The sequence below is a fragment of the Oxyura jamaicensis genome, chromosome 1 (assembly GCF_011077185.1).
Source record: "Oxyura jamaicensis isolate SHBP4307 breed ruddy duck chromosome 1, BPBGC_Ojam_1.0, whole genome shotgun sequence".
Classification (NCBI taxonomy): Eukaryota; Metazoa; Chordata; class Aves; order Anseriformes; family Anatidae; genus Oxyura; species Oxyura jamaicensis.
In genome coordinates this window covers 30,618,953-30,632,163 of record NC_048893.1, presented here as the reverse complement: position 1 = coordinate 30,632,163, position 13,211 = coordinate 30,618,953, and the positions used below count along the sequence as shown (strand labels likewise).

Here is a 13,211-nt window from a genome sequence, read left to right as displayed (position 1 = left end):
AGTGTCTAATTGTACCAAATCCACTGGCAAGCACAAGTCCATATCCCCAGTGACCCTCTGTTTCCTTTTTATGGTGGTAATTTACGTGCTTAAACTCCAGTACATATCTATAAGCAAGTTCCAAGTTGATCAAAGCTTTGCAGGACATTCCCTTTCTTGGAAAATACTCTTTTTTAGACCATCTCAGTTGCTAGTCATCTCAGTTCTTTACTTCCTAATTAGGCTTAGCACTTTGCATTTGTCATCTGAAAACTCATGCATTCTTACCTAAAAACATTTCTAGGAAATTATTGGGCATCATTCTAGTTCTCTTTCTGCTCACTAAGTTATATCAAAGCCTTTCTGAAACCTCCAGGTTTAGCTTTAAAATTCATTTTTAAAATTCTTTGGCTTGCCATGGAGACCTGTGAGCTGCTTACCTGTATCCTTTTACTGCAACAGCAATGCTAAACACAGTCCTAACACGAGGTAGTTTTTTCCTGTATAGGATTAGCTGATGTTCACACCAGAAAGTTCTTACAAAGTAAAAAATGATAAAATTAAGGGAGAACTGACACAATCCTGGCTCTACAGAAATAACAGTAATTATGCTAAAACTCCATTCTCTAAACACAGGAGAACTCAAATGGTAGGAGATAGAGTAGGCTCTCCCCACAAAGTGGCATGAGCAGAGCTTCTGTGCCCTCTCTTCTCACTGCTTTCACTCTCAGACAGTGAATGGACAATGCTGGTTTTAAAACTTGTTGCCTTCCTAAACACTTGACCATTTTTTCCCTCCCTGATGCTGCTATGCACACCCTACAGTTCTGACAACATGGTAGTTTGTGGAGCCATGCTGCAAATCAGATCAGGCAGCTGGGCTGGGTTAAAATCTCTTCAAAAAAAAAAAAAAAAAAAAAAAAAAGATTTTGAAAAATGGTTGGATTACTTCTCACACCTATTTCACAATAAAGTAATGTTGGCATAACCGAGATGCCAGAAGACATCAGGGCTAGGGAGGACTGAGTGGCCACAGGAGGGTACACCTAAGGCAATGTTGTTGTAGAGACCATGGCAGCACTGAACCATTGCCTCTGCTCTGCTGACTGTCCTGCTGTTTCTCCTCCAAATCCATAACAGCAGCTAGTTGTTATGTTACCTTTTGACTCTGTCTTTTATGAGACTTGGTTTTGAAGAGAGATAATATATATATATCTAATGGATCAATGATCCAGTTATCTGGAACAATGTCAATGTTAACTGGTTATAACAGGAGAGTTTACTTCTTACTTACTAACTTCAGTGACAGTTAATACAACCAATGAGTGACCTAAATCATAGTATTAACACATAGGCTTAAATTTTGGGAAAGCTTTTCACATTTAGAGCTCTCCTAGTAAAAGGCTCCATGATGTTTCTCCTTCAAAACGTTCATATTTAGTAGAATGGCTTCTTCTCTTCAAAGGAAGCCAGACAGTTCCTTTCCTATTTGAAGTTCATATGAAATTCAATCACTCAGTGAGTTTGCCTTGGGCAACTGAATCACAACTGATAGCAAATTAATGACTATGATGGTGTGATTAGTAGCAATTACAGGCAACTGAGAACCTGCCCAAGCATTTGCCACTGTCATAACACTTATGCCAACTATTATTAGTGATTAATAACAGTCATAAAGAGGAGCTGATTCCACTAGGTAGGCCCTATATAGATTTGAAATCTCGTAGTATTTTAATGTCACTGATGTGCTGATTAAATGATGGAAAATATTTTCAACAACCATTTTTAATCTATTCTTTCTAGATGTTTCCATTACTAATTTATTAAATATTACTACAAAAAAAAAAACAAAAAAAAAACAAAAAACAACCAACGGTTTCTATTACAGGTAAGAAAGAAGCACTGTAAACAAACACACTTAACAGAGAAATTTAATATTGCGTTACACCTGGGGAGTCAAAGCAAAACCTAAGCCCTGATACTCTTGTACTGTGAGATTTCACATCAAAACCCAACTGGGAAGAAATAATGATTTCACTAATCCCTAGCAATGATTTTTTGAGGAGTTCAAATAAAAGTTTGCTTGTTCTGATTGAGATTCACTAAGTAGATGTTATTTGATTTTTCTACTTCCTGGGGGAAGAACTTCAGATTCCCCAGGCTGCTAGACAAAAAGAACAATGGGCTGAACTTTCAATAGAGCATCTTAGCTACTAAAGATGAGATAAAAGTGAACACACAGCATATTTACCAAAGCTTTTGCCATTCATTTCATTTCCAAATGTCAAGCAGTTATGTAAAACCTTTAAAAATGTTTCTTAAGGTACAGCAAACAGAAAGATAGGATATTTTAAATCTTGTATTAAATATATTTAATTATTTATAATCTCCCTTATTTAAAATACAGTAACTTGAACTTATGCAAAGACTCAGCGCTGTTTAATATTAAAAAGAGCCATCTGCTTTTTATGCCTGCCCCTACAAATATTTTGTTGCTAGATAACAGTAGAAAAGACAAAAATCTAATGACTGACAGACAAGAACACTATTTAGATATTGAAATGAAAATCTAATGAAGAGCAACAACACCAATCACGTTATCATTTTGGGAAGCTACACATTTTTTTCCAGTGATTCAGAAAGACATCCAGCCTCATCACTAGAGAATACAATTCATTAACAGCAAAGGGATATTTGCGGTACAGAGCACAATTTCTTCTAATTACAACACTTACAATGTCAAATATGAAAGAGCAAGTAACAGAAATTCTATTCATTTTCAGAGATGTAGCCTGATCTTACAAACACTCAAGTATGCACCCAAGTATCTGTAAGACTTATCCCTAAGTCATAAGAAGAAAGGCCAATTAATTCTTAAAATTAGAAGGGGAAAAAAGTGACAATTAAGCTTCCAGTTACCATTTTTAATTTTGGAAAGGTTTGCCTTAAAGTGTTGTAACTTCAAAAAGAAAGTAGCAGATTTACTATCTTTACTATCCTGAACTTGTATGGAGACAACCAGTGCAGAATTCCACTTTCACATTTCACATGCATAACCTAACCCAAAGCTTGTGACGTTACACAGATATAAAAAAGAACACTCTCTGAACACTCTTTGGCACAGAGTATTCCCATTCTCTCTCTCTCTCTTTTTTTTTTTTTCCTTTATTTTTCACAAGAGCCTGCTACTATCTGTGCAAGTACTGTATCTGTAATAACAGAAAGAGAGGCTGCAGTGTGCCAGTGATCTTACCTCATACTCAAAGTCCTCTGTTCTATCTGCATCAGCAGGCAGGCTGGAAAGATACTCATTACCTTCGTAAAATTCATGCTCCGCTGGGTGAAGAGAATGGCAGCTATATGGAACAAAGCAGTACAACAAAATTATATGAAACAATTGTTTTTAAATAAATTAATTGATGAAGATTAAAAACACATACACAAACCCTTCTCTGTAGTTTTATCTTTGGAATATTACTCTGGATGGCCTGAGAGCATGAATGAAACAGCATTAGGATGTAGCAAGGGCTGCTTTCAAAAGCTCAGATTCTCAGTTCATTTTGCTGGGTTCATCTTTTGTCAGATTTATATAGGGTGATTACTTAAAAGGGTCTGTTTGGGGCCAAACTACTTAGTTATGACTATTTGGAATTCCTTATGCTCATAAATCTACCTAACTTCACATTCATATGCTGCATCATGGCCAGTGACAGCTTACCAATTAACTTGTTACAAACACATGAACATCCTCAACCTACAACCCACACCAGGCTAGCAAATTGTTCAAGTGCTTGCATTAAACAACTTGCATTATCCTCTTTTGTTAAAGGGATAACGGGGCGGTGAAGTGCATTTCAATAATTGCACACTGTAAAATGTCATTAAATTGCATGGTTGCAAAGGCTTGGGGCACAAATAATGAGGTCTTTACAACATGCATTTAGATACAGTCTTGGACCCAAGGTGGCCTTAGCTCCTCAGACTCCTTAGGTCCTAACCATGCAACACCCATTGTGGTTCTACCTCAAGCCGAAGTAGGAAACTCTTCCCTATGCTGAGAGTATGGGAACTTCAATCACAGTAGCAAACAGTTTAGTAGTACCGTAACAACTCAAAAATATACATGTTCAGCTGTTTAGTATTAAATAGTAGGATCCATCCAGCAGGTTCTCACTCTCTGATATGATCATCTACTCAGCTTACCTAGAACTTCTAAAAAAAGCGTTACGTCAAGGTCAAAAGTGGTATGTTCCCTACATCAGTTCTGCAGAGATATGCAGCATGCTGGGAAGTCAGTAGGAAAGCTTCAGGGCTTTCATAGTTTTGCTGGCCACAGACAGAGACCAAGGGTCAACCACTAGATGATGATACTCATGAGAAAAAGGGGGTAGCAGTCCATAAAGGGAGGAGCCTAATCCATATTTTTTGGTATTTTTTTTGCCAATATTTGTATTTAGTTCCATTTCAGAGAATATTAAATTAACCAAGGGATAACTGAATTCACATTATTTGACATATGAAAGGTGACATTATACTTCCATCTCCACATTTTTGGAATTGTTTTGCCTTAATAAGGGGACCGTTAAATTAAATATTTTTCTCATGAGTTTTGCAAGAAATTTGGAAGAACAGAAAGCAACAAGACAGGTCTTTCTAGGCTTTAGAAGCCTTTTTGGTACTTTGGAACACAGAAGTGTTTTTCTTCTTGATAAGGGCTTAGCTTTAGGTAAACTTTTAAGCACAAAGTAAGCAAGAGCAATATTCCTTCTTGTAGTCTAATCCTTGAGTAGAGTTAATGAAAATTGTCATCAAAGCCTGAACAGCATAGCAGTTATAACTGCTACAACGTTTATAATTCATTTAAAGTGTTCCTGAGACCTTTTCAAGAGAAGGCTACAAACCTGCTATTGCAATGCCTCAATCTCACTAGAAAACAATAGGAGAATATTTGCCATACCTGTCTGAAAGTAGAAAAGGGCAGATATCAGGAACTGGCGGTGTGGAAGGCCTTAGTTTGGCCAGAGCCATAATGTGCTCAAAAGTGATGTCAGTCTGAGTGCAGGCATCCACAAGCCGTACATCCTGAGAGCTACCATGAGCTTTGCTAATTGGAGCTCGTCGTAAAACTTGAACTACAATTGGCTCCTTGGCATTGCGAAAAGCTTCCACTGCCTCTTCATGAGTGGCCTTGGAGAGATCCTTCCCATTGACCTAGAGAAAAACAGGAAAATATACCAAAGAGTATGCACAAGAGAAAAGGCAGCATAAAAACATGGCCGTAAAATATATGGGGAATAATAAATAATAATAATAATAACAACAACAACAATAATAATATATTATATTAAATTATTATATTATATTATATATATAATATAATATATATTATAATATAATAATAATATTATATTATAATAAATAATAAATAAATAATATATGGGGTGTAAAAAATATGGGGAATAATTTGTGTAGTACATCAAGCTATGTGCTGACATTGACTGAACTTTATTTTGGTATTAATGAAAGAGGTGAGATAAGGCTGGAAGGAGAAATAACTTCTTTAATCTATGCTAGAAATTAGAAATGGTTTGAGCACTTCCTTAATTGCCCCAATGGAATCTCAACACAGCAAAGAAACTAGAGCATTTAAAAAGGACATTTAAAATCAGCTCTCTCATCTTATTTTATTTGCCTCATAAAATACAAATAAAAAAAGAGGGTGCCTTTAATTTTCAATTTCAACATTTTCTGTAGCATGCAATTGTAATAAAGGACTTCTGGCACAGTATTGTTATTAATGCAGATGTCAATAAACATGTCGTGGATATCTAAAAAGAAACAAGGCCAACTTGCAATGTTTTGCCACTTATCTGCTATTGCCATTATACAGTCATTAAGACCAAAGATAGAAAGATTTAACTAACACAGTCAGCTGCTGCTCTTTTAAGAAAGATCTAAATCAGACAAACTGAAGAATATATTTCCTACAAACAGACAACTAATAAAACAGAAAATTACTCTGCAAATGCAGCATAGTTTGGCAAAACTAAAAGACTGTGGCAAGGTTTCTTTCTGCTGCAAGCAAAGCAGAAAATTCATCCAAGTTGTGTTAGGTCTCTTAGTATTAAAAAAAGGCAACTGCAAGACTTGGTGATGCTAAATTCATATGATTTCAGGTGTTTAGGGCAAACTTGGCAGGTACTGGACCATTAGAAAATGTGAGGGCTAATTCACCAACAGTAGCCAGTATCTAAGCCCTAAGAGGCAGTGCAACATCACAGAAAGTTACATAGAAAATACCATTCTGCTCTGTTTCCAGAGCCATGGGACTGCTGTTGACTGTTGCACAACATCTAACCATTGTGAGCTACTGAGATTAGATGATCCTGTGCATGGTTTTCTAGTAAGGAATGTGAATATCGGAAGGGTACCAAAGACTGATTTAAATTTATAAATTTACCCAGGGTAAAGTACTTACCCTGGGTAAATCTCTACACTGACAGCAAGTCAGAAATGGGATTCTACCACAAGTCAATGCCAAAATTTACTTTGTTGTATAGACTGTGAAGCCCTAAAACATCTGCTTAATGGACTAAGCCTAGGCCCTCATGAGAAATGGGACAAACCCCATAACAGACGTTTGCTGAAAACAAAACTGCTTTGCCACATCATTCTTTCATTATAGAAATACTTGGAACCTTCTTCAAAAAAAAAAAAAACATGCAAAAAAAAAAAAAAAAAAAAAAAAAGAACAATGCCAGCAAACTCAAATGACGCATTCAGCAGGTTTAAGCCTGCCAGGAGAAGCATTTGCAATTAAAAATGTCACATTTGAGGCAACACATGTAACCATGTCTACTCATATGGATGGTTATAATACAGTTGACTAGTTGACTATTAATTATATAATTAATATACCAACTCAATACCTTTCTAGATTGCATACTTAACAACAATGTAGAACCAACTTTCCTTTGATGAAGCTTCCAAAGAAGCTTTGTCCTTGTGGCCATATCACTCAGGCTGACATGTGAAATAACCACACTGTAGTGTGGCCTTAGGTGCGAAGGTCAATTGATCTTTCTAGCTCGCTCTGATGCTGTATGTGGTGATGAGCAAGTTAAAAATGACCTGAACAGATTTCTATACCTAAAAAAGCTCAAAATGCACTGTGCTGAATGCCCAGGAGCCCTAGAAGTATGAAACACTGCAACCTAGACTGTGATCAAGTAATATGAACAGCAACTAGCTTAATCACCCGATTTTGATCCATATGTAGTGTTTCTCTGATGACTGAAGCCAGAAAATGTTAAGATTTTCTCTCTCAAATTATCATGCATCAAATTACAACCTTTTGTTTTCTTAAATTATGTTACATGGAAAAGTATCAGTCATATACAAGAGGAAGGGCCAGCACAGTTGAAAAGCAAGTTATGCTATGAGAAAATCAAAGAAATTTCTCCAAGGAGTGAACTTCTGCAAACCCTCTCTGATAGCACAAGTTATGCTGCCAGGGTGTTCAGATTCAGCCATGTCTAATACAGGCAATTAGAGATAAAGCTTCAAGCCTGGGTCTTCTAGTCACTCTTCAGTTCCAGCCTCTGCTTCATTCTTGCTTCTAACTTAGATATTATCAAGGAAACAATTTTCCAGTTTTCACATTTTGGCAGGTTTTGTAAAAAGATTGTCCTACAGGCTTTCTGAATAACTCTCATTTCTAAGGCCTTAAAGAACATAAAAATTACTTTCCTGTTTCCCAAAACCCTTTTAATACTTTTTAAAAGTTTCTGATAACAGATATGGTGTTTCTCCTAAGAGTAAGTATTTGGGAAAAAACATTCAACATAGCAGTGTATCATTTTCTTTTCTTATTCAAGTAAAAAGCACACAATCCTGCTGCATCCCACCTGAATCATGTGGTGATTTCTGGCACAAGCTTACAGTTTTAACACAGATTCTTATCACCGAAGCAAAAAGATATTTGGATAGCGTAAAAAATATATATTAGATTATTTTGGAATACCAGAAGCTCTGTTTATTGACATCAGTCAATACTTATCCAATACCATGAGGAAAATGACATAAATTCACAACAATGCTAGTTACATGCAAATTCTATTTCTAAAGAATAATAATATTTTAAAATCACATGAGTGTGAAAAATCACAAAAGATACACATTTTCATTTATCCTGGCCACATATGACCTCTATTTTCATTTAAATGCCTGTTCAATTTAAAGACTTTAAAAGCATTCCATCCTTTATGTTGGTTTCTTATGAAATACAAGCACTTCAGACACCCGATACTTGTTTAAATTGTCACTTGAAGTTCATCAACACACTTTGTCGATCTGCATAAAGGTCACCTAATTTATGAACGCTGTCTTCATCAGAAGAAAATCTATAGCTGAATTACTCGATGCTGGCAGCTGTCCTGCCCACTTGGGGCTGGGAAGAGAGAATATATTTTAAAACCCAAAGCCAATACTACAGATGGGGTTGGAAGCTCTCTTCACTTAGCTTCTTTAAGGTTTTTCTGCCTCCTGCATCATCCCCCAACTTAAGGCTCACATATAGTTACCCTGGGAGCTGTAGACAGCTGAGCACTTATTTACAGCAAGCCACTTACAGGGTTCTTAGTGGATGATTAAATAAATTCCTTGCCTCGGAAAGGTTACTTTCAGTGGAATCCAGGGTACTATTTTAAATGGATAGAGAAATCAGTCACTTTTAACAGTCAACACAAAGACATGGGAATACATTTGTTGTAGCAGATGGGCTAATTAATCCACAAGCAAGTTGTGAATGTTAAGTAAAGAATATATCTTTCCTCATGTAAACCATCCTCCTGCCCTGTTTGATTAAACTTCTGTTTAATGAACACTCTCCCCCCTTTTTGGACACACTGCAAAGCCTGGGCCACTTGTCAACATCTTCCCTTGAGTGACTGGTGGCCACTGGCTGGATCCTGGCCATCCCCTTGCTCTAAATCCAGCCACATGCAAAACTTCATCAGCATCAGAAAATAAACAAGCAAACAGGCTTTGTTTTTCATGCACAAATCAACTGACATTGGCCAACAGCCATTTCTAATGCCAACACTACTGTACATAGGCTTGTTCCCAGACATAGAGAGGTGGACAGCAGAGAATGAAGGAGGGACAGGACTAAATAACAAAACACTGGCTATAAAAAACATAAGCAGATGGTTGTTAGATTATTCTTGCACTTTGTGTTCTAAAAAAAATAATAATAATATATCGCTCCTTAAATGAAGACCGCTTCCAGACTGCTTAAGTGCTTGTTGTTGAGAAACGAAATACCCTTGTCTTTAAACACTTTTCTGCTGATCATAGATGTTGGTTATTTCCATTAATGCTGGCCAGAATTTTTGAATCAAGAGTCAGAAATACTGAAATGTTTCCTGCAGTCTTTAATTTCCTCATACTACGTATGAAAAGGGAAAAGAAAGAAGAGAAAGGAAAAAAAGAGAAAAAGATGTGTAATCACATAGAGGCAACCATCACAAAAAGTGTCACATTAGCAGCTCATGAGATAACCTCCACCTCTCAGCAAATACCTGGCATATGCAACTTAAAATTTAAGATTGGCTCTGCTCAAGTAAATCCTTGGAGACCTTCTGTTTAATCGGTAAGGGCAAAGGGAAGAATAACCTGAGCATTTCACTAGACCAGAGACTTCCAGCCACAAGGGTTTCCTGGAGACATGACAGAGATGTTGTCTGACGTGATGATGGAGTTCACAAGGCTCACTGTCCTGGGAGATTTCAACACTCATGCAAAAGATGCCTCTGACCTGACAGGTGCTAAATCTGCTCTCATCACAGCAGTCTCCTCACCTCCAATTTCTGCCCCTAAAATACATCCAGGCAACCACAACCTGGAGTGCATCCTTGGATGGAAAAATGGCAAAAAGGATTGAATATGGTGTCTTACGTTGATCAGTCTTTTTTTTTTTTTTTTTTTTTTTTTTTTTTTTTTAGGACAGGAATTTGAGCCCTCCCTAACTACAAGGACAACCCAAAGAAAAAGAACAAACAATACTACCTTCTTCTTTCTTCTCAAACTTAAAGGTTTTGGCACATACAGCCATTTAGGAAAGCTTCCAGTGATGAAGGCTGCCAGGAGTGAGGCTCTCTGGGCAGGATGGGGGGCACAGAACGTGTGACCTACCAGTGACACATGGGTTGGAGAGGACACTGTAACTTTTCTGCTAACACAAATGCGATAGTTCATCGGCATTTGACACACTGACCTTTTAGGTTACAGTTCAGCACTAAGCTGCATTTCTTGAGCAAGTTAATCTGAAAGGTATCAGATTCAGCCATTACCCAACACCACTATCTCAGTCAGGGTTCAGGCAAGTTCAGTAAAGGGACAACTTTTATTATGCTGGTTAATGACATTTCCTCTTCCTTAGCCAGATGAGTTAGGTGATGCTTCTTCCCATTTGATCCTTTGTTGCCCTGATCGCCAAACCTTGTCAGCCCTTCTAAAAGCTGTATAAGTTGCTGAACATACAGGCTTTGGCTGCTTTCCTCAGGCTGAACCAAAAGCTTACAATAACAACCACTTTTCTATTACCTGTACAGCTTAAGCTTGTCATATTAGCTAGTTTGTGTATCTGGTTCAACAATACTGAAAAAAAATAAATAAAAAATTTACTGCAGCCTTCTGTGCATTTCCATATGTGTAACCAGCACCGCTTCAATTCCTCAATATTTAGCAGCTTTAATTCAACATTCAGCCAGATACTTTGGCTGAAAAGCCTGTGGCTAAGCTTTAACCTAAGCAAGAAAACAAAAATGCTACAAGAAGCTCAAAAAAAAAAAAAAAAAAAAAAAAAATATTTTTTTTTTTTTTTTTTTTCACCATATAAAGCTTATTTCTAGAGAGACACTTCCCAGGGACTTCTGAGCAGTTTTGATTATCTAAACAGCAGCTGTCATAAAGAAACACCCTTCTTTTAACTGACCTCAAGACTGTGCTTCACTTTGTCAGAGTTATCCACTGTGACCTGTGGGCAGGTCTGACAGCTGCAACTTCTCTCTGTGAAGAACATGACACATCCCCAAAAGACCTCAGAAAAGAGCTGGACACTGCCTGAAAATGCTGGATAACGAGCTATGCTAGGAAATTCAAGAGACTTTTAAACTGGATTGCAAACAATGCCTCAGGTAGATGTGCTAGGAATGGAGAAAAACCTCCCATCACAGCTGCAGTGAAACACAGAAAATTATTGAGCAAGGTAAGCAACACTGAAGTGCCTGAGCAAGTCTGCCCCTCCATCAAATACAAACTTTAGTTAAAAATCTTTCTCCATGATTTTACCTTCTCTACCTAGTCATCTCTAACTAAACCAAAGCTCACTGCAACAAGTGTCCCCCAAAACTTTGGGTGCACAATCCCTTTTGTGAACGAAAAGTCAAATACACCAGTAGCAAAGAAATCACAGAAGCCTTTCTCCTCTCCCTCCCCTCCTTTATGAAGAAGTTGGAGGCTCCAAACTACAAATTTATTGAATGCCTACTTGCATTTAAGGTACTGAGCATAAGGAAATGACGGTGTTTTAGATGCATGCCTACAGCCTGCTTCCAGCTGTCTGGGTTAAGCATGACTGTGACCATAACTATTGCCAAGCACCTAACTGTCCTCTGATGGTGTGTAGAAAATCAGGCAAAATATCCACCCTAAGAGAAGACGGCCAAGAAGAGACACTCAACATTTCCATGCGTGAAGTCTCTTCATGGATCTGGGCCCTCACCTTGAGACATATTTCAGAAAAACACTTGGATGCTACAATGCTGCATTCACACCACCAGGATAACGACGACCACTCCGAGTTTCAAAGCTCTGCTGAGTTAACAGCTCTAAACTTTGTCCTAAATGTGATCTCAGTTCCCGTACTTCATAACATGACACTTGGCAGTCTGTGCAACTGGAATAAGAATATTCTATCTCCTCACTGGGTGTTAGAGCAACACAAATGTCACAAAGATCCTTTCGACTCCTTTAGTGCTGAACACAGCAACAGCTCAGAAAAGGTTCACTTGAGCTTCGAAAGAGCAAGCAGACTATTATCTGCAGTTCTCTTGGTTTGCGAGTGAAATGAAAATGCCAAATTAAATTTAAGAATCGCTGCATTAGTTTCATAGTGAGCTGCTCTGAGACCAGAGCTGGTAGACATGAATTTGCGAGCAGCCATTATTCTCTCTCTCTGACTCCCTCAATATGCCCAGAAGAGGTGTTACTACTTGCTATGGACATCTTTCTTGCCCCTCTTCCAGCTGTTATTCTCAGTTTAATTCCCTTGCTGTGCTGCCTCTGATCTCTCACTCTTCCCTTCTCTCTCAGGCTTTCTTCTATTCACACTCCACCCTTTTTCTTTCACTGCAGACCCTTGTTTTGTTCCCAGGGTTTAATTTCTCTCATGGCTTCTGAATTCCTCTTTCCTTTCCTAAACTCTTCTCCCTCTGTCACTGGCCCTGTCACTGGCCCTGTCCCCTTCCAGCAGGCTGGGAGCACCATCTCTTGTCACCAACCCCTGGTGACAGCTGGACAGTCCGAGCACTTGCGAGTCTGCCTTCACCAGCACATCCCAGAACTACTCCAAATGCTCGGCTAACCCAGATGGTGATGTAACAAGGCTGGAGTGTATTTACTATGCAAATTGCTTTTAATATTGACAAACAGTTTTTCTGATTATATTACGATTTTGCCTGAGGGCAATAAAGACTAAACTAGCTGTGGCATGCATAAAATACGTTAAGTTACTCCTCGATATAATTAGACCATCATTTATTACATTAATCATTGCAAACTTCTATTTGTGGATAGGATATTAGATAAATCTCTCACTAGATCTACCACATACACCAGTCCTTTGATGGTAGGGAAAAATACAATCAAAGGCCAGTGTGCATGCTCAGAACAAATCATTTTTATCTCCAAGCCCCTGCACTGAATGCTGTATTCTCCTGTGAACTTTACAGTGTCTCTGCTCTTCCACGAGCTCACTCTCCAATTTCTCTTCCAGGGTTATGTATTTTTCTCAGAGAACAGGCACTTCAAAAGGTAGCTGCTATTCAAGTTTTAGGAGATCAAATTAACAATATTCTTTAATCATCTGCAATTCCCCAAGAATAATGGAAGAGGCTGAATGGCAGATTTCACGAGTCTGTAAACAGCATGTAGTAGTTACTTTTCTCCTT

General features: G+C 37.9%; 1 protein-coding gene across 2 annotated transcripts in view; it reads right to left on the bottom strand.

Annotated features, from left to right (window-relative positions):
- Nucleotides 1–13,211, bottom strand: part of PDZRN4 (PDZ domain containing ring finger 4) — a 245,050-nt gene that overhangs the window by 38,429 nt on the left and 193,410 nt on the right. For both annotated transcript variants that reach the window (XM_035340518.1, XM_035340527.1), the window contains 2 exons: nucleotides 4,937–5,190; nucleotides 3,233–3,335 (listed from right to left, as the gene is read on the bottom strand). In XM_035340518.1, the coding sequence (XP_035196409.1) occupies nucleotides 3,233–3,335; nucleotides 4,937–5,190 (357 nt within the window). The remainder of the gene's footprint in view (nucleotides 1–3,232; nucleotides 3,336–4,936; nucleotides 5,191–13,211) is intronic.